Source organism: Halichoeres trimaculatus, unplaced genomic scaffold (assembly GCF_033239565.1).
Source record: "Halichoeres trimaculatus isolate MK-OKI-2021-1 unplaced genomic scaffold, fHalTri1.1 fHalTri1_scaffold_21, whole genome shotgun sequence".
Classification (NCBI taxonomy): domain Eukaryota; kingdom Metazoa; phylum Chordata; class Actinopteri; order Labriformes; family Labridae; genus Halichoeres; species Halichoeres trimaculatus.
Window position 1 is genome coordinate 9,658,342 of NW_027437199.1, and position 26,520 is coordinate 9,684,861.

At 42.0% G+C, this 26,520-nt stretch overlaps 1 protein-coding gene across 3 annotated transcripts in view; it reads left to right on the forward strand.

Annotated features, from left to right (window-relative positions):
* Positions 1 to 23,120, forward strand: part of bltp3b (bridge-like lipid transfer protein family member 3B) — a 39,256-nt gene extending 16,136 nt beyond the window's left edge. Inside the window, exons 4-24 of one of the 3 annotated variants that reach the window (XM_074697938.1) lie at positions 795 to 886; positions 1,035 to 1,224; positions 1,310 to 1,450; positions 1,703 to 1,870; positions 2,478 to 2,658; positions 2,857 to 2,940; positions 4,064 to 4,225; positions 4,672 to 4,787; positions 4,893 to 5,034; positions 5,287 to 5,480; positions 5,556 to 6,296; positions 6,388 to 7,067; positions 10,181 to 10,264; positions 10,899 to 11,047; positions 12,508 to 12,665; positions 12,748 to 12,898; positions 15,276 to 15,317; positions 19,226 to 19,485; positions 19,890 to 19,998; positions 20,156 to 20,313; positions 21,450 to 23,120. In XM_074697938.1, the coding sequence (XP_074554039.1) occupies positions 795 to 886; positions 1,035 to 1,224; positions 1,310 to 1,450; positions 1,703 to 1,870; positions 2,478 to 2,658; positions 2,857 to 2,940; positions 4,064 to 4,225; positions 4,672 to 4,787; positions 4,893 to 5,034; positions 5,287 to 5,480; positions 5,556 to 6,296; positions 6,388 to 7,067; positions 10,181 to 10,264; positions 10,899 to 11,047; positions 12,508 to 12,665; positions 12,748 to 12,898; positions 15,276 to 15,317; positions 19,226 to 19,485; positions 19,890 to 19,998; positions 20,156 to 20,313; positions 21,450 to 21,578 (4,131 nt within the window). In that variant the 3' untranslated portion in view covers positions 21,579 to 23,120. The remainder of the gene's footprint in view (positions 1 to 794; positions 887 to 1,034; positions 1,225 to 1,309; positions 1,451 to 1,702; positions 1,871 to 2,477; positions 2,659 to 2,856; positions 2,941 to 4,063; positions 4,226 to 4,671; positions 4,788 to 4,892; positions 5,035 to 5,286; positions 5,481 to 5,555; positions 6,297 to 6,387; positions 7,068 to 10,180; positions 10,265 to 10,898; positions 11,048 to 12,507; positions 12,666 to 12,747; positions 12,899 to 15,275; positions 15,318 to 19,225; positions 19,486 to 19,889; positions 19,999 to 20,155; positions 20,314 to 21,449) is intronic. The other 2 variants (XM_074697939.1, XM_074697940.1) reach the window with 2 other exon arrangements.
* The last annotated feature ends 3,400 nt before the right edge of the window (positions 23,121 to 26,520 follow it).

Below are 26,520 nucleotides of genomic sequence, written 5' to 3' on the forward strand. Positions count from 1 at the left end.
AAAGAAGCTTCAGACTTCAAAAGCCAAACAAACATGGGGGGCAATCAGCAGCGCCAATAACAAGGAAAGAATTTGGGTAAATAATGCCTCAAGCTTCTTTACGTTTGCTTGTAAGCTGTGCCATCCAGCTAACAGCACTTCCCAGTCTGCCCTTCTCATTGGTTATTACGGATATTCTGTCAGAGGCATGTAGTGACAATCCCAGATCAAGGAGGATCTGACGTCACACTGACTCCAAGCTTTTAGGACATATAGTCAGTTATGATGAGCCCCTAACCAGTTCACATCCCCCAAATCACCCAAGGTGGTAAATCAGGCCCTATTGAGACTGCATTCTCCGTCTCCAGCTTAATCATGATGGCAATCTAAAGAAACCTCAAGAGCAATCTTTTCAAGCTTGTGTGGAGCTTTATCAAGCTTCTCCAGCAGCTCATTCTGCACCTGCCTCTTCAGTCTGGCTCTTGTAGGAGAGCGTCTTGGCCTCTGAGGTGTCTATTTTTCACCCCGTGAACAGTAAGTTTCGTAAAGACTGTGTCATGGCAACAAGCTTCTCCGTCATAATGCCACGTTACTGAGCAGGGTGCAGGTGTCAGGCTGATTGACTGCCAGGCTGGTCCCAGTCCCCTGGTAGCTGTAGGTCCCAGTTCACATCTCTTATTATTTCCACAACAGAACCTAGAGGAAGAAGTAGAGAACAGGCTGATGGTGGTAAACATGTAAATAAAAACACATAACCAGGAGCAAATGTCTAAACCAAAAGCCGTCCTGATGTTTGGTCTTTGATTGGATTGCAGACCCTGGATAAAGTAGTGATGGAGATGAGCACCTGTGATGAGCCTCGTCCCCCTAATGGCCCGTCTCCCATAGCAACAGCATCAGGGCAAAGGTAAGAGTGTCTCCTGTTTGTCTCATCTCCTGAAACAGCATCTGGCTGATTAATCCTTCAGTCCTCCTGGCTAAACCACGTCTGGGAAAAATCTTTGGTGCATAACCTTTCCTTTGCCTGTGTCCGTTCATCTGTTGGTCTCATGCAGCGAGTACGGCTTTGCAGAGAAGGTGGTCGAAGGGATGTCCCTTTCCATCAACTCCATCGTCATCAGGATCAGCGCCAAGGCCTTCAACGCCTCCTTTGAGCTCTCACAGCTGCAGGTCTACAGTGTTAACACCAGCTGGAGCATTGGCGACCTGCGCTTCACCCGCATCCAGGACCCTCAGAGGGGAGAGGTCAGGATGTTAATCATCTTTATACTTAAATCATAATGTCACTAAAAGCTTTGATAACCAGTTTCATCTTTGCTTTTGGGTTCAGATTCTGACGTTTAAGGAGATCAGCTGGCAGATGATTCGCATCGAGGCAGACGCCATACAGAGCGCCGAGCATGAGATGCTGAGTGCTCCGATTCGGCTCATCACGAATCAGTCGAAGATCAGAGTCACGCTGAAGAGACGGGTTAGAAAACACACTAACACATGAAAATAATGAAGCAGACTTGACAATGAAGCAACTCTAATTACCAAACACTTGTGTGCTTTGTTTGTATAGATTTGTGTGATGTGTGCTTCAAGTGCTCTTTTAAAGTCAGGAAAACACAGTTAGCTTCTATAAATTAACCTACAAGCATCGTGTTACATTAAGAGCAGCTCTCAGGCTACCTCCCCTTGCATAATGCATGCTCACACCGAACGACTCTGTCTGACACAGATTAAGGACTGCAACGTGGTGGCCTCCAAGCTGATCCTGATCCTGGACGACCTGCTCTGGGTGCTGACTGACTCCCAGCTCAAAGCCATGGTGCAGTACGCCAAGTCTCTGAGCGAGGCCATGGAGAAGTCAGCGCAGCAGAGGAAGAGCATGGCTACAGAAGACCAGGTGCACACACACAGACACACACACAGACACACACACAGAAAAACATGAATCTTGATTCCTCTCCAGTTTCCCTCCTCCCCTCCTCGCCTCTCCATGCCCTCATTTCACCCTCTGTGGATGCACAATGTCATGGTCTGATAGTTTGTCCTTGTGTGCATGAATATCATGTCTGCCCCTCTCTGTGCCACTCTGTCTCTGCCATATGGCGTCTATCTGCCTCTACTCACTGTGTCTCTCTTTAAAGCTGTAATTTTCTCTCAATCTGCTTTATTTTTCTGCTTTTCTAACAGATACGTTTAAATTATGTACACCCATTCATCCCCCACACGTCACCATGCATTCCCTTTCAGTGTACAGTGGTTTGCTGTAGTTTGAGCTCACACACCACCTGCTGGAAGATTTGAGAATTACAAGATCCAGATTGTCATTATTAAGCATGAACATTTTTTTGACTCAAATTTGGAAAGAACACAAAATAATTAGCACTAATTAAATATTAGAAGGCTTGATAAAATCATGAAATGAACACAACACAAGCACCAAATTCTGATTCAACATTAATCATGCTTCCCATATTCTCTTGTGTGTGTGTATTTCTGTCGACCAGGTGTCCTCTGCACCCCCAACAGCCCAGCAGGTGCGAACCCAGCAGGCGTCCACAGCAGCCGACCAGAGTGCAACGATGGCCAAGCTGTTCAGCGCCTACGACGTGTGCGAGACGTCCCACCACCTCCAGATCACACACCTCGACCTGCACATCTGCGACGACATCCATGCCAAGGACAAAGGTGCGCAGATTCACATGCATGTGTGTCACACAGGCACAGAGGTCTTTCTCTGAGATGTGACAAAAAGAAGAATCTACTCTTTTCTTTCTCACGTTTCTGCTTTTACATTTTTTTGTAAAGCAACAGAGCAAAGCCCACAATTGTTCAGCAAAACAAAGCATCAAATTGACATTTTTCCTGTTGTTCTTCTGTGTGCAGTGATCAACAAGAGGGTAACAGGAGGTGCGATGCAGCTTTCCTTTAGCTCCATCACTCTGGACTACTATCCGTTCCACAGAGCAGGTTTGTATTCTGCTGTAAACTCAGCTCTCCCCTAAACACTAATAGTAAAACATAGTAGTAGTAAAACTACATACAATCAGATGAGGATAGTTGAGTGTGCACTTTAGAGGTGCCGCGATTAGTCGACATAAACGACTGTGTCGACTGTAAAAATTCATCAACGCAAATTTTGATAGTCGACGTGTCGTATTATTGCTTTCATGGATGTTGTCATATCTTGAAATGAAATACCAGGTGGTAAATGCTCATCTGTAACATGAGGAGGAGATTCTGCATCTCCGGCTTTGGACAGCCTGACAGCTCCCGGTTTTTAGCGCCCGATAGAGTCTTCATGAGAGTCTTCTTCACTCTGTTTTAAACAGTTTTTCAGGATCTGGTTTACAATCTAGTGTCAAAACTCCCCTAACTTTTTAAAAGTGAGGCAATTGATCCGAAGGAGCTCATTCATGCTCACAATGCACTGGTAACTCTCTGCGCAGAGAAGGAGGGGCAGTGTGCGCATGAGCGAAGTAGCGCATGTAGAGAAACAAAACTAAGTGCGTTGTCATGGAGAGCTGGAAGAGACAGGGTCATACAGAGAGCAAAGCAAGCCCCAATGAGCAAATAAACATTAGAAAATAAGCCCAAAGTCACTGCCAACCAATACCGCGAACAACAACTTCATTTGCTCACATGACACAGGGCTGACCAATCAGAGGTGAGAACCTAACTCTGGAAAAATGCAGTGAAAATGCGACACACAGGTTGAATTATAAAGGTCTGCACATTTTTGAGGCCAAATTAGGTTGAAGTACAAAATAATTGTGATTAAACGACTTATCTAACAAATACCCAACAGATTTGTTGCCTTAAAAGATAAATGTTAGTTGCAGCCCTAGTGCACTTTGTGGTATGGCACATGTGAAATGATAGCCAATCAGGAAGCAGGATGCCTGAAGAGGGAAGCAAAACAAATGCAACAAACATATGTCATTAGACTTAATATGAGCCACACTTACCAGACAAGCCCTGAACAAAGTCTCATTTCAAGATATTACAAGACAAAATATTATGCCTGAATTTCTTTGTACATTTGACATCAAGTGATGTCTAAACTTTTTCTTGCACTATGTCTCCTCCACAGGTGACAGCTGTGCTCACTGGATGCACTACAGCGAGGCCACAAAGACGAGAGAAGGCTGGGCACGGAGCCTGCTTGATGAATTCAAATCAAATGTGGAAATGTTAAAAAGCGCAGTCCGTGACCAGCAAGGCCCGCCCCCTGCTCACAGCTCCCCTCAACACAGTAAGCAATCACACACAGAAATGTGCTACAAAGTGAGGTGTTTCTTGATGTGTTTGAGGTGTTGTATTATTTCCTGGCTGCACACACACAACACATCATCCCTGTGGGTTTTCTGTCCTCCAGTGTCCCATTGGGACGATGTGTATGGGCCTCTAGGAAGTCAGGAGAGATCAGGAGAAGGAGTAGGGCTTAGGGAGGCAGAGAGAGGACTTCTAGAGTGGAGCTCACACAGACAGTCTTCAGCCCAGTGCTGCTGGTGCTTAGAGCCAGGTACCACGGTGTGTGCGCACAGCTGGGTGCGGTGATACACACCTATTTGTGAGACAGACAGGTTCCTAATCATAGAACTGAGCACTCCCTCTGTTTATCCCCTTTTCTTTTCATTCTGCTTCATTTTGATCCCTCTTTTTCTCGATCCTCCTTCTCCTTTCCATCTTTCTCTGCAGATAAGATCAACACCTCATCCAGCGTCTCCTTCAGTCCTCCTCCTACGCAAAGCCCGAAGACGCAGCTTATGTCCAGCTCTGTGGTTCTGAGGATGGCTGACTTTAGCATCTACCAGGTCTCTATAGACTCACTCTGCCTTACACGCCTTCAGTTATGGACTCACTGAGGCTACAAACATCTGTACTGCAGACTTTAAGTTTCTGTCTGTCTGTGTTTTCAGGTGTCGACAGCAGACCAGCGCCGCTCAAGCCCTAAAACCATGATCTCCTGCAATAAGAAGTCTTTATACCTGCCTCCAGAGATGCCGGCCATTCATGTGGAGTTCACAGAGTATTACTTTCCTGATGGAAAAGACTATCCCAGTAAGACTTCTGTCACATTTACTGATGTAACTGAAAGTAGCAGCTCATTTAAAGCTTTCTCCTTCTTTTGTTGTTTGGCTGTGCATTGACTGCATTGTGGCTGAGGCAGCATCGATTTTCTGAATGCTCAGAATGAGAAATCACCCACTCAATTTATGTTATTACTCTCACTATTAAGAAGCCTTTTTTCAATCAGTTAGAAGCCAATATTTTCTTTTTTTCTAATGCATCTCCTTCACACTCCTCCTCCAGTCCCGTGTCCTAACCTCTACGCCCAGCTCAACGCCCTGCAGCTGGTCCTGGACCCTCGCAGCCTGGTGTGGATCAACCTTTTCGCCCTGGACCTCAGGCAGAGTCTGGAGCAGTTCATGGAGATCTACAAGCTCAGTGACTCGCAGAAACCAGACGATCACGTCGATATCAAAGTCGACGGCCTCATGCTCAAGGTGAGGAGGGCTGCAGAGGCATTAATAAAAACTGTGTTTTCTGGTGCTAATGCAGATTTTCCTTTCTTTGTGCAGCTGGTGATTCCCACTGATCGAGACGCCTCTTCTCCTGTTGACCTGCCTCGATCCATTTCAGTGCAGACCTCTGAAATGGTCGCCACAAACACCCGACACCCGTCCAACTGCACCCGCTCCCACCTCGAGGCACTGCTTCAAGCCTTCGAGGAGGAGCCCTTCTTCTCCCCTTCTTACACCTCATTCCCTCGCTCCACCTCGTCCTTACCCCTTCTGCACCCCGTCTTCCAGCGCCATGCGCACGAACAAGACACCAAGCTCCACGACATCTACCGCGGCCTTGTCGTGCCGACAATGGGCACAGATGCACTCAAAATCCCAGCCGCTACAGACTTCTGGGCGCTGCACTTTGCCCAGTTCTGGGTGGACTATGAAGGAACGCGAGGAGGCAAAGGACGGCCGCAGCCTTTTGTGGACTCTTTCCCTCTCACCGTGTGGGCGTGTCAGCCGGCGAAGATCGTGCAGCTCCAGGAGAAGCTCAGAGGGGGAGCAGGTCTGTCGAGGAGCACGTCTGGAGAGGCTGTGGCTCGTCTCCAGAGGAAACGTTTGTTAAAGGAGTATTACAGCAGTGATAGTGCTCAGACATCAACTCACAACGATACAACCCCGGCTAGTAATGGACTCCATAAACCTCACTCTCTGGACAGTCTGCCTTCCTCCTCCTCTTCCTCTTTGTCTTCAGCTAGTAAAAGTGCAAATGTGCAAATTTTGGTGCATGTGCAGAAGCATTTAAGTGCTCAGGTAAGTTTTTAAAAAGGGATTCTTTACATGTGTGGTATCAAAACCCATACACTAGCCCAACATCACTGTGTCATGTGTCGTGTTTGTCCAGGTGAGCCACCGGCAGTATGTCTTTCTGATGCAACTCCAGCGCAGCATCAAAGCCTTGCAGCAGACCCTACAGCAGGATCTGGAGCAGATGGGCTCCAAAAAGGACCGTAAAGACCCCTCCCAACGCTCCACAGACCACCAACCCTTCACCGCCTGCCTCGCCCTCCTCCTCAAAAGCGCCGAAGTCTCTCTCCTCCTGAAGCCTGTCTCTCAACCGGAGGGTTCAGGGTCTCCTTTGGGCTCCGAGCTCTCCCCATCAGAGAGCCGCGGCACCCTGGAGCCTGGGAGCGACGCAGGAGAGGGCGCGGAGAAGAGCAGGCGGGGGAGTGAAGGAGTCGGATCAGGGTCTGAAGGCGGAGCAGTAAAAAGTGCGTGCAACACTGTGGATCAGCTGCTTTGTGATGAAAGCTCAGAGGGACCTTCTCCACTCATCCCTACAGCTCCATCCGCCACGCGTCCAGAGTCAAACCACAAAGGTTTACTTGATGATAGGACTACAGCTAAGAACTCTGGAAGGTGGAGTTCAGAGGAAGGGGGGGAAGCGGTTGTTGATGGATTGGCTGGGGGTGAGGATGGGGGGGCTGAAAAAACCCAGACAGGTGATTCTCTGCTGGACCCACTGAGCAGCAAAGAGTGGAACGACACACCAGCATCCGGAAAGATGCCTCAGTCCATATCCAGGTATCCTCTTTATTATTATTATAATTACACTGTTATTATACTGTTATTACACTGTTATTACAACTAAAAACAGAATCAATGTCTTAACTTAATTTAGCTCCTTTGAGGAACTGAAACTTGAGGTATAACTTGAGAGAAGAGTTAGATCCTTATTATTTTTTGAGAAACAGGACTTATAATGTACTGGAGATCATCTGCAAAGAGATCTATTATCCTGCTTTGCCTGCAGGAGGCACCATAAGACCACTAATGAAAAGACCCTCGCAGGAGCTTCAAGTCAGTAACACAAAGCATTAAGAGGATTGAGGCATGCAAGATTTAAAAAAAAATCATTCATTTTAGAAGCATTGGAGTCACCAAGCCTTAATTTCTGTATTCCTAAATCCATTTTGTGACAGATTTAATTTCAGATATTGTTTGCCCTTACTCGGTCCCAAATCAAATTAGTTACATCTTAGCTAATCAAATAAGCTACATTTATGAGCTCTACCTACATACAGAACAGGTTTTACTGTAGAATTGATTGTGCTATTACAATTAAAAACTGGAAAATGTCAATAAGATATAATTGTTGACGTTTTACCTTTCACATGTGGCTTTTCAATGGACGCTGCCATTGTTGTGTGACGTACGATAAAGTAATCTCTATAGAGCTGGGGTAGATTTTTTTTATTCTCTGAGTTTCTGAGTTAGAGCTTTGGCTTCAGTGGCTGTTCCAGTGCATTTTTTCAAGACAAAAGTTGTAAAATCCTGACCTCTGAGTTGCTATGATTGCAGCATAAAGCCTCAGTGCAATGGGTGCACACTTGAAGTAACAATGCTCAATTTTTTAAATAAGAAAATGTTTAAACTTTATGGATTTTTGACAGTTCTACCTCATTAATTCCCCATTTATATCTGATAATTAACATTTTTTAACTTATATTTTTCTCATTAAGCCTTGTCAAAAAAAACCCCAACATATTTATAATGATGTTTATTGCAGCTCCAGCAAGCAGCTAATATAAAAATCAAATAACCATCTTGTCCAAACTTTAATCATCAAGCGCTAGAGAGATTTGTAGTCCTTTAAAGATTACTCATAAAAAGCATTTCCAACGTCTGTTTTTTTACTGTGCTTCACATTTTATGAGCTTTTCTTTCTCTCTCTAATTAAATCTGTTTCCTCCCGAACACAAGAGCCGTGTCCAACCACTCATGACTGTTTGTGCGTGTAAATGTCCACTCCTGTCTTTGATGTTCCAGCCCTGAGCTGTAACTTTTCTCTCCCTGTGTCCTCCATCTTTTCTCTGTCAGTCTTCATCCTTTCTTCACTTATTGCTGTGAATGCAGTAATGCATTCACAGCATATGTTCTTCTGTGTCAAAAAAATTTATTCTTCTTCTTCTTCTTCTTCTTCTTCCGCCCGCTTTTTTGGACCGCTAAAACTTCTACAAACTTCAACCGATTTTCACCGTTCAAACTTCAAAACGTGTGTTTCAGTGGGGACAAGGGGGCTATGACTCTTCAGAAACTTTTCACAAATACTTTCCGAGATATTCAACAATTTACGAAATTTCGGTCCCATAGAGATGAATGCGGAATTTTCAAAATTTCCTCCCTTCAGGACATTTTTTCAGCCTGCTTCAAACCCTTCTCATTCAGTCATACATTCAGCTACAAACTCCATTCAAACTTCAAAATATTCAGCTATCTTTTGGCTCCATTCAGTGGGTTTCAAATGTTTCCTAGCATTCATAGTTTCTTCACAATGACCCTTCAAAGGTCATGATGCATTTCAGCTCTTCAAGCCATTTAACATTGGTGTGTATTGGACGGAATGTTTCAGCTCAGAGTGGGAGATTCAAACGACAGAGCAGGGAGAGGGGGAAACAAGACCTGAGAAACTTCTGGGTAAACTGCTCTCTTGGCCACATTTTTTAAGCTATCAACACAAATAAGCCTTCAGCATGTAAGTAGTCTTGTCCTGCTTCTGACAAAGTGGTTTTTAAAGCAAAAGGATGGAGCACTTTTTCACAAAATGGCCAACTGTCGGGCAAAGTCAGCTCCGGCACCCATGTACTCCAATGTTAATTCCTGAGGGATTTTCTCAGAGATCAGTCAAATTTCCCTCATCTATCTAACGCTGTCATGGGCCTATTTCTGCATCTTTAGACATGAAATTAACACAGACAGCTTCCTCAGGGTCTCAGGATTCCTACGGTGTGATCACTTTTCTTATCGGCCCTTTGGTTTTGTCACAGTTGCAGGCAGTTTGACACCCTGATTTCAGTGGAAATGTGTTGGGAATCAACAGACTCCACCAGCTCTCTGATGGCAGTTGGTAAACAATGATCACCATGGCAACACCTGGCTTCAGATGGGCCTCAGCTGACAGGCTTACATGATTAAAAACTCACACACTGGACAAGCAGGATTTCATTTTAACAGCGTTTCAGAGATTAGACTTGCATTTTGCCTCAGTCAGGTCATTATTTCCATAAATGTTCTTTAAAATTTAATTCATTGTTTCAAATTTTAAACAGATGCAGCCATTTCAACTTTAAATTCATTTATCCACTTAACTGATTCATCCATTAATTTCCTTTCATCCAGGAGTTCATGGCAGGTTAATTTAGCATTCTGCATTAGCAGTTGAGTGCCAGCTTTTCATGAATTATTTCAACCATTTTCAGACATAAATTCAGTCATTCATGTTTAGCATTCTGATTTTGCAGTTGAGCACAAGCTTTTCAAGACTTTATTCAAATGATATCAGACATAACTTTAGCCATTCTTGTTCAGAATTTTGCTTTAGCAGTTCAGCGCAAGCATTTTAAGACTTCATTCAGCCATTTTCAGACAAACCTTCAGTCATTAATGTTCAGCATTCTGCATTAGCAGTTGAGCGCAAGCTTTTCAAGACTTTTTCAACCATTTTCAGACATATCTTCAGTCATTCAGGTTCAGCTTTCGTGGCATTAGCAGTTCAGCGCAAGCTGCTTCAGCATTCTGCATTCACAGCGCAATTTCTTCAGAAATTGCTTTTCTAGTTAACACTTCCTTTTCTGCCTCCTGACCTTAGCTTTGACCCATGTGAGGTGTGTGTGTGTGTGTGTTTTCTCTCTACCAAGGAAAGGAAGTTTGTCTGTGGTTTCTGATCTCCTCAGCTGCTCAAACTCCAGCAGATCCACCTCCCTTTATTCCATGTCCAACATGTAAGGCACTGGATCTGTGTCTCGCTGTATTTCTGTGTGAATGTGTGTGACTGGGTCTTTTATTCCTAGTGGGAAAAGTGTGGATGTGAACTCATGTAGGCATGTTTCTGCATGTGTGCACGACTCTCTCGTCACTGTCTGTCTTATACCTGTGTGTGTGTTTAATGAGTCCTGTGTGTGGCGTCCACCTGTTGGTCATGAAAGATGAAGAGATTCGTGTTTGCGTCAGTTCTTTTTTCTAATTTCAGCCTTGTGTTCTCAGTCTGTGTTTGGAGCCACTTTGATTTTGTCTGGCGTGATTTTTCGTGAGATCGTTTCTGGCGCTTGGGAGGGTAGCACACTTGGATCTGACATGACCTTAAACGACACCACACAAAGGAGCAAAGCCATATATAATTCAGGAGACATGGAGTAAACGCTGTCAGCTTTCTGGGAGCACAGCAGACCAAAACTCAGTCAGATGTTACAAAATAAAAGCTGTATTTTCTTTTTTGTTATTGTCTGTACAAATTTAAAAATAAACACCAAACATCAGTATAACAGCATGCCACCAAACCAATTTATAATATAGATTCTTAAGTCTTAATTTGATCTCCCATGCATTCCTTTTCCTGTTCCCCCCTTTGTGTTTTAGTGGTCGTCTGATGCGAGACCGCTCCCAGTCCAGTTTCTCTGTGTCCTACAAGAACATGAAGAAAAGCCCGTCCCTACAGTCGCTGGACAACATCTCCATAGACAGCTACCTGCTGGAGGACGCGGACACGTGCAGCCTGTTGGAGCGAGGTAAAGCTAACTGTGATACTGAATTAAAGAGGGCTGAGTTTAACTCGATTTTATCAGATGGAGAATTCTGTGTTTGATAGAGAGGAAATCTTTCCGTCTCCTGGGTTACTAAAAATAAATACTGAAATAATCCTTTTATGACTTGTTATTGAAGGTTAATACATAATTTTTCTGGCAAGTCAAGATCACTCTTTTTATACAGCAACCAATGATTAGACCTAGTATTATGAATTATTGTTGAGTAAAATGAGCATAAGTTGCATTAAAGAGATGATGCTTACTATTTTATAAACATTGAAAAAAAATTACAATGCCGGATGAAGTGGGAAGCCTAAAAGTGACAGCAGCTGAAATGAAGAGTTTTAGTATAAAGCCCTTTGCACACCAGACACATATTTTTTGTGCAAATGTTTTTGCACATTATTTATTTTTTCAAACCTACTGTTTTTCTATGCAAGCTTTCACTCCAGCAACGTTCTTTCACTGAGCGAAATTGTGGCTTTTGTTTTTTCAGAGCCAAGATAATTTTCCTAAGTTTTGCGAGTACACATCCGACCAATCAAAACGCTTGTTGTTGACAAGTCATATACCAAAACATTCAACACTAATAGTGTTTGTGTCCCAGCATCTGGTTCTTTACCACAAAAGACATAAAAACTATAAAGACAATGATTACAAAGACATCGGGTGAAGACCAATAGCTGCGGATATTGAACATATATATTAAAAAAAAAAAAAAAAAACTGAGTAAGAAAAATAGGGATTACTTTTGGCTGAAAATCATGTGGAGCTACCACAGGGGTACCAGAGGGACAGTATCAGGCCTTAAGAAAAACACAATACCCCCTCTTTAAAGAAAAATAGTTTTCTCACCTTTCTGATATCAAATAAGTAAGTCGGTCCACAATTTCTTGCCCAAGTTCTTCGGCTGTTTTCCATCTTGAGCGGACATTAATTTACGTTTTCCAATTCTGGAACTAATTTTTCCAATGTGTCCAACAACACATGAATGTAGAAAAAACAGAGAAGCAATAAAGGCGGAAACTAATATAATAAACTTTTTAAAGATTAAATTCCACTTCATACAAAGAGTCCCCCCCCCCCTCTGGATTAAAAAACAATTGTAGGACCAGAAGCTCTTTCTGAAACTTGTTTCATTTCAAAAACACTACTGGAGAACCTGTCCAATCTGAACTAAATCACGAAATCAAATTTCTAATCTCTTTTCACGGAAACCATTTAATCTTCTCTTACATTCACAGATGGCTCTGTCACTCTTCTTTGAGTCCTCTTAGAGCATTAAAAATCATGTTATTGATTACATCACATCTTTTGGTAGGCAAATGCAGTGACCAGTAGGTGGCAGCACTGTGCTGATGTATCCTGTTGAGTTGTCTCTGCTTTATTAACTGTTACACTGATCCTAAAGTAATAGATGAATACTTTCATCTCTCTTTCAGATGATGTGTCCATCTCAGGCTTCAAGGATGCCATCAGTGAACAAAGTGCCACGGAGAGCACCACAGAGGCTGTGATTGGTCCAGAGCAGGAGGGAGGCGTGTCCCCTGACACTGTCAGTGCTACGTCGCAGAGCATCGATGATCCCACCAAAGACATAGTAAGACCCAAAAAAGAAACTACATGTGATGAAAATCAAAAAGTTGGTGTTGCCAGCTTTGATTCCCCAATCTTGTCCTCAGGTGTCAGTGCTGGTGCTGAAGGTACGGTCGGTGTGTGTCGCCATGGAGGCAGAGGGTGAGAGCACAGCTGTGGCTCTGGAGGTGGGGAAGGTCACACCGAGGCAGCTGGGGAACGTCAGCCTCAGGCAGTACCTGAGCAACCGCAGCCTGGGTAAGAAGATGTCTGAAAGCACGTTTCACTTTATCTCATCTCGATGTCTTGATTGAATCACGTTTCATGGTGTTACTAACATCATAACTGCAGAGTGTTTGACAACATGGGCTTACACACTGATCTCAAACAACAACAAAAATTACACCAAAATCAAAAACACCCTTATTGTTGTCAAAATGATCACAGGCTGATTCCTCTATAAACCATACATTGGCAAAGACTAAGCTATCAGAACAAGCTGCTCCTGATTTCATCTGTGAGCTGCCTGATTACATAAAACAAATCACCAAAATAGACTTTTGTAGGCAGCAGCCTTCTTCTTCTTTTGTTCCAACTAACGCTTGAGGATGAAAGTTAGGGGGCATTTCTTATTATTTAAACCATAAAGTAGGACAGCAACAAGATGCAACAGCTGGGAATGACTGCCTGTGCGTGTTTTTGCCGAATCCAAAATCCAGACACAAAAATAGATTTATTTTCCTCTCGTGAACAGTTTTTGGATTAATCTTTCATCCTATTGGGGCTGTTTTGACAGCAGGGAGTGAGAAGGAAACAGGATGGGAAAGAGAGGAAGGACATGTGAGAAAAGGTCTCAGAGCAGATTTGAGCCATCGGGATGCTCCACTCTTGTCTATGTTTAGTCACATTTTAACACAAGACAGGAAATTGAAACGTCAAGATGAGTAGGAAGCTAGCAGTTTCAAACAGAAAAACTAAGTGGAGTTTAGAGGAAAACTGATTAAGTGGTGTTTCAGACAAAGAAAAAGGAAGTTAAAAGAATTCAATTTTTTTTGTTTGGTGGGAAAAACAAGAGAATTACCGTAAAGTCCGGTGTATTTCTCGTTTTATACCTTTTTCAAAATCCTACAGCTAGTACTGGAAACTGTATCATTCAAAAATGTAGATTAACATTTGGACAGTCAGCATTCTCTGTCAAAGGGGAAAACTATGAAATTCATTATCAACTGAAATCAAATTGAACACAAATTTAAAATTCCTCACCGTTAAGGTCAAGTGCTGGCTGAAAGCAAAACAGAGCTGTAGCCATTTTTAGTGTGCCATGTTTTTTGTTTCCTGGAATTTCCGGGACTTTGTTGTTTTTTAGGTTGATGTGTTTTTTATTTTACTTTTATCCTCTTTTTTTGCCATTTTATTGCTGGTAAATACACATTTTATAATATATCTAGTTTTTTAAAGGCGAGAGTTGAAAATTAGCACTCACTATAAACTCTCTGTGCAGCACATCAGATTCATGCTTTGTTGTGAAATATGTCAAACTGCATCAACCCTATCAAATAAATAAATTCAAATTCAAAATTCAACTCCATTAGTGGTCTAGGTTCCTGCTCCATCCACTGGCCTGTCCTGGCCTGTAGAGATGCAGTCTCTGATTCTGCAGAAACATTTACACTAATGAAATGAAAAATACTTTATTTATTCCAAAGGGAAATTCAGGATGCAGACCAGACTAGCTTTTTCCTAGCTTCCACCCACATAAAACAAAACAGTGGTTTACTTTTTGGGTGAATACACCTCAGAGAGTGTTTGTTGAATTGAGAAGACTCTTAAATTTAGGTTGAGACCAGCTGAGGTGATGATGGGAATCAGTCACAAGCTGTATAGACGAAGCCAAACTGTCTTCCTACTGTGATCCTAAAAGAAGGAGGACACAGAAACAGTATTTTATACAACTTTAATGCTAACCTTTAAAAAAGGGGCTTCAGATTGGATAATTTTGGAAACCCAACCCTGTGCGTTGCCTTACAAATGCCCAAGAAGCGGGTTGACAGTTTCAAGTGTTTTATACATGAGCTAACCTTGTACATTTAATAACTTCAAAAATAACGAGCTGGAAAAATACTCCTCCTCTGTACAGTGTGTGCTGACACCAAAATAAGCTGTTCAGACTCAAGCCGGCTGTGAACCTGTTTATTTTTACGACAAAACCAACCTTTTTCAGCTTGCCGTTTGTGTGGTTTCAGGTGTTCCTGCTGCCAGATTCACATAATGTTAAAGGAGTTCAGATTTAAGCACTTCAGCTCAGATTTAATGTTTTTAAACTAAGAGTTTCTGCTTGGTACGGGGCTATTTTTGTTCACACAAAGCCTTAGTCAACAAAAATCAAACTGTATGCCATGCACTAGTGAAACCTCTATTACAGACTTTATGGTAATTGTAGGTTGAATATTTTTCTCAGGGGCTTTTTTTGTTAGATAGAACAAAACATTTAGACACCACACTGGCCTCTGTGATTTTTTTTACTGGAAAAAAAAATCCACCGTGAAACTAAAAGTCTGCAGCAAACACTCACACTTACACACTAACACACACACAAACCCCCTCCTTTTATTTACCCTGCTCAACTCCCCCACAGGTATGGTGTGTTCAGTACCAATACCTGCTCAAAGCAGCCAAGGTAACTGCTGTGTGTTCACTCGCCATCTGTGACCTAACATGCATGCCTGCCTCAGTGTGTCTCTTTCTAACTGTGCGAGTGTGTAACAGATTGCAAGCGTGTGTGTGTTTTTTCTTCCTCCAGTTTGTCGTCTATCACATGTCATTTTTAGGATGTTTTTTTGCTTTGTGGCATCGTGTACTGCGGATACTCGCAGGTTTTCAGGAAGTGAGTGCATGAGTGTGACTGCTCATTTTTTCAGAAGGAGAGGGGTTGTCTTTTCTACCTTTGTGAGTGTGTGTGTGTGTGTGTGTGTGTGTAAAAGACAGAGAGGTTAAATTTGACAGTAATAGAGTGAGTGCTCCCATTATTTGCAACATTAGGCCCACAACTCAAAGTGTGTATGAGTGTGTGCCTGTGTGTCTGTGTGTGAGCCAGATTCAAATTAACTGCAGCTATTTGTGCAGGCTGGTGTTAACCCCTGATCTTCTCTTCCTCTGCTCAGCCTAATTTGCCCTCCATCCCTCCATCGCTCCACTGCAGCACACTTTGCAGTTTCACTCCACTGATTCAGGCAATGAGAGACACGCCAGCTTTACCCCTCACTACCTCTCCTCCTCTTCCTCCTCCTCCTATCTCACAAAAGACATCCCTTTTCCTCCTCCACCTTTCCTCCTCCAGCTCCCACTCCATCTCCTGCTAATCCTCTGTCATTTAACCCTCCTCTCCACCCAATCTTCTTCCCTTCCTTAGACCATCCTTTCTCCTCCTTCCCTGTCTTATCACAGTCACTCAGTCCTTTCCTTCTGGCTGCATTCCTCCTCCTCCTCTTCTCTTTTTTTCCTGAACCACTCCCATCTTTTTGCTTTGACCCCAGCTGTCCAGGATTCAGAGATAACTTGTCGTCTAATCTTAAAAAAAAAAAGGCGGTCACTTTTGTCTGAAATCTTTTCTGCTGATTCTCTAATTTCTCAGTGGTATTAACCCCTCTTGACTTCTCTCCACATTTAAAGGGATATGTCACATTTCTCACTGCCATAATGTTTCACCTTAAAGTCGTCATTTTTCATGTTTGCCAGCTGCAGTGTGTGCAACCTCTTCACCCCTTTCTGTGCATCTCCTCCTTCCCTCACTTTTTCACCTCTTTCCTGACTCAAATAATCTCACATTTTCTGATACCTAGAGTCAAATTCAGGTCGTTCAGGAATGAAAAACTGAAGTCTGGGACGCTTTGAAGTTCCCAGTTTCAGCATCTCAAAGCTTCTTTTTGTCTCATTCTTAAAAGAACGAGGAAATAGGAAAAAAAAGATTCAATGGTTAAAACTTCTCTTTGAATTCTTGATGCTTAGGTGGGAGTTTCCTCTCAACCCTCTAATCCCCAGTCCTTGAAATAATTAAACATCGCTGCAGCGAGGAGCCTGTGGGATCGTACAAAATCCTGACGCTCCTTCCAGCCCACCTTTTTCTTAATTCCTTCCTGCTCTTCTTTTCTTCTCCAGCTTGCTATGCTCTTTCTCTCCTGCTGTCTCCTCTTTCTAGTATTGTGCTTTCTCAGACATTTCAAACTTCACCATTGTTACACCCTGGCCTTAACATGCACCCTGTAAATGACGCAAAATCATGCATCTGTGTCAAAAAGACTTCACATTTAATCCTTAAAACCAGCTTCAACTGCTATAAAACGTTATAAAAACAATAAAGTATGTGATCATCTCCTCAAAGTATGTCGTCTGATGCAATATGGAGCTGTAGAGGCCTCCACCCACTCCTGCTGTGAGTTCATGATGGTCACCGTGAGACCAGGAGGAGGAAGAGGAGGCAGATTAAATGAATTAGACGTGCAGGTTAGGAAATCACAAATGACATTTGATGTGATACGTTTTTGTAAACGCTCTGGTGCGCGGATTAGTCATCACAAACGGTAAGGTTGAGGAAATGAGACGGTGAAAGGGGAATTTAAAACTTGGCTACATGTTGTTTTTAAGGCCAGCATTGATGTCGGTGTCTCGGAGATTGATAGACAACCATGTCCTGGCTGATCGCCGGTTTTCAAGCATTTACTTAGTATATGTGCAAAAAGGAACATTTGTAAAATTCCATTTTTTTGATTTCAGGTTTGCTTGTGCGGCTTACGCAACACATTTTTTAAGATTTTCACTGCATTGAATCATTTTTTTCCCCGTTTTGGCGCTGCAGGTACTTTTAACTCATTAGATCACATTTACGTGAAAAAAATATATCTGCGTTGAGGATCAGTTTCTAAATGATCACAGGATAAGGAATTGGAAATCTATTAAGAAGTCAAATACTGAGCTTCTTTTAGATTTGTTTTCAAAGACAGGACTAGCTACGTCTACATGATAAACCTTGGACCCTGGACTTTCACAATAAGCATTTGTTGCCATTTGCTGCTTCATCCCGTCTGAGAACATCTTCAAATGCGTTGCTACTCTCTAACTTGAAGCCTTCAAAGAATTCGGACTTGTGATCTCATGAATACAATCAGAGCGCTGACTGGGGCTGAACAATTTATCGTTTTCAGATCAAAATCGCAATTTTAGAAAATGCAAATTTGAGATCGCCAAAGCAGCAATTTTTTGCAGCACTCCTGACTGACTCAGGATCTGTTGTGTCAAGTATTATACACATTCTGTTTTACAAATTTGTAGACAATCTATATGTTAAAAGTGCTGGTAAGCAGGTCAACAACACAAAGCCTCTCTTTAGGAGTAGAAGTTGATGAAAACAGATTATTTATCATCACTATTGATGATTAAAAAATCGTGAATTGCAATACCTGCCAGAAAAATTAGATCTTTTCCTAAAATCGTTCAGCCCTACATGTGAATGTCCCAAAGCTTCATTTGAAGAAAATCGTGAATCGAATTGAAATCACAATATCTGCAAGAAAAATTGCAATTCAATCTTTTTTTAAAATCGTTCAGCCCTAGCGCTGACACACCACTTAACCAAACTGCAAACCAGATCTGAACAGGTCAATAAATTCCCAGGTCGACAGCTGTTTCTCTCATTTCCTAAGACCTGTGCCCGTACAGTGTCATTAACAAAGAACGCTGTCTATTAATGATGTCATTTTGTCGCAGAGGCAGCCCAGCTTTGCTAAGAAGTTTAGGTTCAAGTGAGGCAAGCCTTGACTGAAGGTGCAGACACATGGGCAATCTGTACTGTGCCCAACCTTATTCTTATTCAATCCTGAAGTCCGGTTCGTTTGGTCAGTTTGACCACAAGTGTACCGTGCTCAGGTACGGCACACTTGCAAGAGCAACAATGTGTATGCAACAAGGACATGACTAACAATTGGTGCAACTGCTACTCTTGACAACCATTTTAAATAATGGTGGGGGGGTAGAGGGCTACTGAAGGAATGGCGCTCCAGGGGGGCAATCCTGCTTGAGTACGGCACGGTACATATGGCTAGTAACCTACCGTGAACAAGTTACTGTAACCTAACACCTACACTAAAACAAACCAGCTCTTAGCCGTGAAGCATGGAGTAAACATGTTTTCCAAAACAAACATGTACAGCAGGCTTAGGTTTTAATTTAGGAGTTATCTTGAGGAGAAAAATTGGCCTTAAGGGTCAAAATGCGATTGAATTGAGTGGCATTAAAAAATGAAAATATGTGTTTCCTGTGTAAAACCAACAGAGGTTACATCGTGGTTACATCAGCCAGTTTTATTTTGCAAAATTGAACAATACCTCCATCAAAAATTCTGTACGCTAACGTTGATCCTGCAACACCGTAACGCTAATGATGCATGATGATTGGACTTCAGCTGTACTTCACGCTGGGTGTATTTCAACGTCAGGTATCAGTGTGTTTGGAACTTTAGTATCAATGCAGGCTTTCCATAGTCCTCGCAATAAAAGCTAACGCTAACTATCGCTATCTTCTCTTCCCTCATAGCTGGAGGAGAGCTCGACTCTGTGTCCACTCGGGGCCTCCACAGTCCAGAGGTGCGTGCTCGCCTGGAGAGCGGGCCCTGCGCCGCCGCTCACTCCCCACTGGCTGAGCGCAATGGCTTTTTGCAGCTGCGTCTCCATGGATACCAGGCAAATTTCTTGATGTCTACAATGCGCAACCTGGCTAACTTCCTGGAGGACGACTCTGCGCCGCAGGTGCTGCCCATGGAGATCAGTGTCAGGGATACACACATCAACCTAAAGGTGAGGGCCTTGGATGTTTGGGTTTTATTTTTCTGAGTTTATTCAGAATTTAAGTCGCAGCCTGAGGTTACCGAAGCAGATCTGTTTACTCGCATGGCTTCAGCAGGGTATTTGTCCCAGTTTGTCCAATTGTGTCGCAGTAATAGAGCTCATAAGTCAATGCCAAATTGTGCAGCAGCTTCTACAACCAAGCAAAATATCTTGAGCCATGGCCTAATTGGAATTTGGATTTAAACTGAATATTTAATGATATAGAAAGGCCTTCCTACGTCTCTCGGGATCCTCCCATATGAGTCGATTTCCTGTGGAACTGAAGCGGTAACCTGGGTGTATACAATTTTTCTTTCTCTCCATCTCACACTCATACACTTACACATATCTAACATCTGCTGTCTCATCTGCAGGACGACGGTCCTCGCGACAACCCGTCCGACTCGGAGCCCTCTCCGATAACGCTACACGTGGACAGCCTCATCATCCACAGGAACGACGACGGCTCCTTCTCTGTGGGAGGTACGAAACAAACACACGTTTTCATCTGCCAGATATCTCCACCTCCACTTGAGCGCTGATTCACTGCGGTTACATAACATGTCCTCTTCAATGCGTTTACGTCCACGCTCGGTACATCCACACCCACAAATTAACCTGTCTATTTTTTTCTCCACAGTGGACACAGCGGTGGATAACAAACCCAAGAAAGACGTAGTGATGATTGACAGCACTCTGAGCCCGGTCCCTGAGACTGTTGGTGGCATCTGCACAGTACCAAAGGCCACACAGACTCAAGCCCCGCCCACCAGCCCGCTTCCATCCAGCAAAGAAAAGGTGAAACACTTTGAAGGCATCTTGTGTGGGTATAGTGGAGAACAAGCATAACATGCAGCCTACAACAACTGCTTTTTACTAAAAGACAGAGAATTACAAGCTGCCACGCATGTTTTTTCTTTTTTCTTCTGCCGGTGTTTTCCTCCTACTAACACTAAATGCTGAACAAGTGAGACCTTTTTTTTGCAGATCATTTACAAGTGGAGCCAAATTCTGTTTTTCAGTCCATTGCAGCTCTGTGTTTGGCTTCCATATTGTTTGCAATGGAAGGAGTGTTTACAACTTAACGCACATTAAAGAATGAGAGTTTCATCTTAGTACCTCAAGAAATGTTGAATGAGCCATCACACCTTATTTTGGACGCCGTGTGTTGCACTTTTTTCTTCCAGTGAAATTATGAAACATCAGAGTTTGTCGAGCAGCCATGCTGTATATTAGACAACTTCATGTACTGGTGAGGCCCAAACAACGCCCAAAACAACAAACTTTGATTCTCTGCTACTACCACACCCTTTGATATCAACTCGAACTATTCATAGCTTTTGATCCTTAATGTGTCTTAAACATGTTGACCAAATTTGGAGTTTATTCAAACAAAAATGCAAAATGCGAAACTGAGCATAATCTTAAAATCTAAATTCAAATGGCTGACTCCCTGTTGAGTTTGAGGTGTTGTTGCAAGAGGCTTTTTTGTGGGTCTTTTTATACTTAGTATGCATACCAAATATCATACCAATACGTGTAAGTAACTTTTTTGAAAATTATCCAGGGGGCGCTGTTGAGCCACTTTGCCAAAGTTTTGAAAGTCACCCAAAAACGTTGCATTCATGTCTAGAAGTGATCTGTTGCAACATTTGCTGACATTTATGGTTTGGTTAGGCCATCAAGTTCATGCACAAGTAAGGCATCAAGAAGTAACGTAATACTGCTTTTGTCCTCTGGTCTAAATCGTAAATCATCACTGGGCTTCACTTTTTCGAACTAACAGGTGGCAAGTGTTTAAAAAGAGGAATCAGAGCATTTTCACTGTAAAATCTTGTGCCAACATAACTCAATTTGAAGTTTTCTGGTCATTTTGAGCCGACAGATTAAGCAGACATTTTTCCTCACTGATGCCTTTGGTTGTTTGTTTTCAGATGCTGATTGAGGAAAACGAATGTTTGAAATTGGAGCTGTCCCGAGCCAAGATGGCGCTGGCTGAGGCTCAGATGGAGAAAGACTCGCTGCTGCACCGCATGAAGAATCTCAAAGTCAACACCAGCTAGACTCGGATTCCTCTCTGTCTCTGTATCTTTGTCTCTTCACGCGAGCCAGCAAGCCTGTCATTCAGCTCTCTCTAGCCTGAGTCGATGGTTAGCAACTTCATCAAGGCAACGCCGACATGGGGAGGAAAGTAAAGGGCGTTTTCTTTCTCTCAGTTGGCTCCGTTTGTGCGCTTGTTTGTTAAACGAGCCGTCACGAGACTACAGACTTCACAATAATTCCTTCATAAAGCAATGCAGAGTCCATGTGATGACTCAGAAATATGTTTTTTTTGCAGTTTGTTGTCTGTTTTGTTTGCTCCACTTTGGACTGTGGGAGTTGACCCAATTGGAGCGAAGTTGAAAAAAAAAAAAAGGGAGGTGACATTCAGTGGGCCTGTGCGTGTGTGTGCGTGTGTGTGAGAAAAGACAGGATCTATATCCATGGTCGTGCCTACAGAAATCTCCTCCCACACTTTCCCTGTTGTGTAAGTTAAACCAGAAGCAGATCTTAGATGTTCGTTCAATCCTGTAGAGATGGAGAAACACTGAATGTCGTATCTTCAGAAGAATGTCTTAAAAAACAGACTAATTTTGCACTGCACTGAAATAGTAGAAATTTTAGTGCTTTCATATTCAGAGGGGGGGTGAGACAAATCATGGTCTCCATCCCCTCAGAGTGTGTACAGTGTATATTGTTTAAGAATGTGAACACATGAATATTTTCTTGAGAAACTTTGAACGCTTATGCAGTGTTTCAGTTGAATGTGTGTGTGTGTTTGTCGCAGCCAGAACAAGCATTTCATTACATATAGAGGATAAAGTTTCTATGTCAGTTTCACAGCTTTGTCAGCAAAATGCTTAACAGTTATGTCTGTTTCTCCTCCGCCTATTTTTCTATGTGTAAGAATTGACTTAAAATGTGCAGCACTTTTAAAAACAGGCACTGTATATAAACCTGGAACTGTGAGAGCTCATGATTGGGAAAATAAGGGCACGTTAAAGCTGCCTGGCTACGTAAATGTGTGTTTCTGTACATTTTTAATCTGAAATGTGTAATTTTTTTTCATGGACTACCATTGAACATATCTGCTGCTGTTTTATCCCTTGCACCTGCAGGTTGACTTCAGGGGAGGAGATGTTAAAAATGGCTACATTTGTTGGCTTCTGAACAGCACAAAAGACTACAAAAGAACATTTTGCGGTCATGCTCGGCAGTAATGTGGATTAATTCAGCTTCAGCTTGGCCAACTTCATTTTGGTACCTATTTTTAAAAATAAAAGTCCCCCTAGCTTCTGGTTAGGACATGAAACACAAATGCAGTAGGGAAACTTAACATGTCAGATGTAGGATGTAACATGTTTGTACGGGACTGTTGTTCGTGTAAAGGAATTTTTTTTTTTTAACTTTTGTTTTTCATCCATCATGAAAGCCCTCTTCCTGCGCTCTCTGGGAAACTTCCCCTTCTGAAATTCTGGGGAGAAAAGGTAAAACACAAGAAGTAATAAGTTGTATTTTGTCTGTCAAAGCTGCTGAATTCCTGGTAAAAAAAAATATAAATAAAAAAAGGGTATTCGATTTACACAGTGTCATCTTCGTATGTTTTTGCACAAATGTGAAATGATCCACTCTCATATTGATCATAATTTAACTGGTTTTTAATTTCACAAACAGAGAGAATACTAAACACCCATTTCTTTTTTCATTTTTATTTACATTTTTAATGAGCGCAATTTTGAAAAAAAATTACCTAATCGTTACAGCACAGTAAGCAATTATATATAAAAAATGTAGTCCATTCCAAAAGCTCATGTTATCTAATTTCTTTTGCTAAAACGCTCTGTTTGCATTTAATCTGATTAATTCAAGTGATGTATTTTAAACACATGTAATCTGATTGCTTCAGATGACATAGTCTGATTACATTTATTCATATTACTTGATCTCAAATTCTCAGATTACATGTAATCTGATTACTATAGGTTACATACTCTGTTTACATTTAATCTGAATACCTCAAGTGACACACTCTGTAATCTGGTTGCTTTAACGAACACTCTGATTAGCTAAAATATTCTGATTAATTATAAATGAATTCTTTTAGTAACGTACTTTGAGAATGTAATCCGATAAATTTAGGTGGCAGTCTGATTACATCTAATCTGATTGCTTTTGGTAAAGTGCTCTGATTACATGTTACCTGATTGATTAAGGTGACATATGTTAACTAAAAGTAGTCTGATTACATTGTGGTAGATACTCTAAAAACATGTAAACAGATGGTTAAAGAAGACAATTCTGAATACAAGTCATCCAAAGTTGTATGGTTTAGTTCTCTAATCATATGTAATCTATGCAACCTCTGACCTCTTTGTGCTCTGCGCCTTTAAAGATTGGGCTCCATAATCAGGAAGGACTCCGAAAGATGTCCAGGCCAACCATGGTCACCATATGAATCTGCTTCTGTTCACAGTATAAACACTAAAAAAATATAAACAGTAACGGCCAAACATGTTCATACATCAGTTGTAAGGTTTTCTATTCTGAATTAAAGCTAAAGAAAAAGGGTTTAAGTGGTGTCTGCTATAAATAGAGATCACTTACTTTCAAAATGTGAGTGCAGCCTTAAATGAGCTGAACCTCTGCAGGAGTCTGTTTGGACTGCGTGCACATAAATGGTCATGACATTTTATGGCTGGAGCAGCGCTGTGAGTCATAGAAGGGCATTAAGTGTGCGAGGGAGAAAGTTTGTGCTATGCTGCTTTGGACTTGAAAGCCTGTTAACAAACTGTAGCTTTACAAATCTGTGAGGATGGTGCGCAATCATTTCTGTGCTACATGTTTTATTATATGAACATGCCAGGGATAGAAGGGGAAATAGATGGATTGTGGGAAAAATAGAGACAGAGGGAGGGTGTGGGTTGTGTTTTGGCTCAACAGAAAGCCCAAAAATGGCGTCCAGCACCCAGCAGGCCTCAAACTGTCTCTGTTGATGCCTCACTGCAAATGTTACTTAATGAAGACTGGATACCATTTAGCTGGGTCTGTTCCCCAAATTAAGACTTTTACATTAGATAGATTCTAATGTAAAAGTCTGTTTAATTACACTTCCTTTGTTAACAAAACCAAAGGCAGATGTCTTACCAATTGTAATTTGATAATCATTTTGACTTCAGTTTCCTGGGGAAACTTCCGAAATGTGTTGATTTTGCCGCCCCCTGCAGGCGACGCTTTACAGTTCTTGCGCAGTGCATATGCAAAAATTGTTTTTTGATTTAAAAAAAGAAAAGAAAACTTCGCTTTTTAATCTGAATGTCTAATATGTCAATAAATCATATAAATCTTTGGTGCAGAAAATAGTGTAAATGCCAGTTTTTGGGTGCTGATTGTTGTCATGCCTGACACCTTCCCCACTGCAGGAGTGACAGAAAAAAAAAATCACAATAGAAAAATAAACTGTCCTTTCTCTGATTTTTTTTTTTCTTTTGGATTTCAATTGAAATCGTTTGTATTAACCTTAGTCTGTTTTACATACAGCTAAGCCTCAGAGAAGAGGGGCCTTTTTAATCAGCATTTAAAAAATGATTTAAAAAAAAAAAGAAAAAAACATTGTTCATTGAAATCACCAAAATCAGCTTGTGCCAGTGTTTGTCTGCCTGAAGTCAGACATTAGAGCTCCAGGTGAAAAACACATGAAGGTAGCATCCATCCAGATTCCAATTAGGCAGCAGAGTGAAGCCATCAGGCAGGTCCCAGCATGCACCATGGGTACTTTGGAGAGGAGGGGTTGTGTCTATTTCCCAGGCTGTCTGTGTGAAAACTGACTCACTTAAAAAAAAAAAAAAAATCAACCACTGACATTGTTTTCCATTCACAAAAGTTCTGCCTTGTAAAATAAAGGGCTATTCCAGTGATTAAATTCATTCATCTGCAGAAAGATGAAGAGTCTCCAGTGTGTGGGGGGAACTGTGCATGTGCAAGCTCGATAGTTTAAGTTAAAGCTTGAAATTTGGCAACAATGGGCGCTTCTGGTGGGTAAGTGAGACTTTTTTTTTTTTTTAAGAAACAAAGGCATCAACGCCTGTTGGTGTAGTAGCATTGTCATCCACACCCAGACTGTACAGGTCTTTACACAAAGTCAGACACATTAGCAGCGGAAGAAGGTAGTCTGTACCTTCAAAATAAAGGTACTATAAAGTATTTTGCCACTGCTTGCAACTTCAGATTTTCCTGTTTTATCAGGAGAAAACCTAGGGGCAGGACAAGTATCCAATTGTTGGGCAGAAAGAGAAAGCTTGTGAAGTATGTCATGGTAACTTAATTTAATTGCTTACGGCAATATACTCAGGCACAGCTCAACTTTTGGCCACAACAGCTAAAACGCTATTCATTACCACCTTACTGTTATAAAAACAAACAAACAAACAAACAAAAAAAATAGTGAGCAAAACAACCTTTAACAGACGAGAAGCAAATATCGCAGGAAAAAAAAACAGAAGTGTTTGATATATGATAAATTCTACGCATACATTTTTAGAGGATAGTGTTATACCAAATACAAACAAAGAAGTAAACAAGCTAGAGGAGGGTTGGGAGTCTCTGGGAAGATTTCCTTTATCAGGAATACACAGTTGTTTTCATGTGTTGATGTTTTGATTGTATCGTTTTTGGGAAGTGAAGCGTGGTTACCTCAACCAATCACAGAGCGCCCAGTGTGCAAGTAACTTTGTGTGTTGATGATCACGTGGAAGCTTATCAGAGCAGCTATGATGGTGGAGTGGCACAGAGGAATAAAGACACAAAAAAATTTGGAGAGCAGCTCTGGATGAAGCGTGACGCGCAGGTATGTGTCAAATAGCAGTAGTTAGCGTGTGCTAACATAAAGTCTAGTGCAGGTCTCTCGTGCCTAGGTGCTAGGTAAACGAAAGTGTAGATATAGTCAAGGTGGGATGCAGTGGGTGTGCG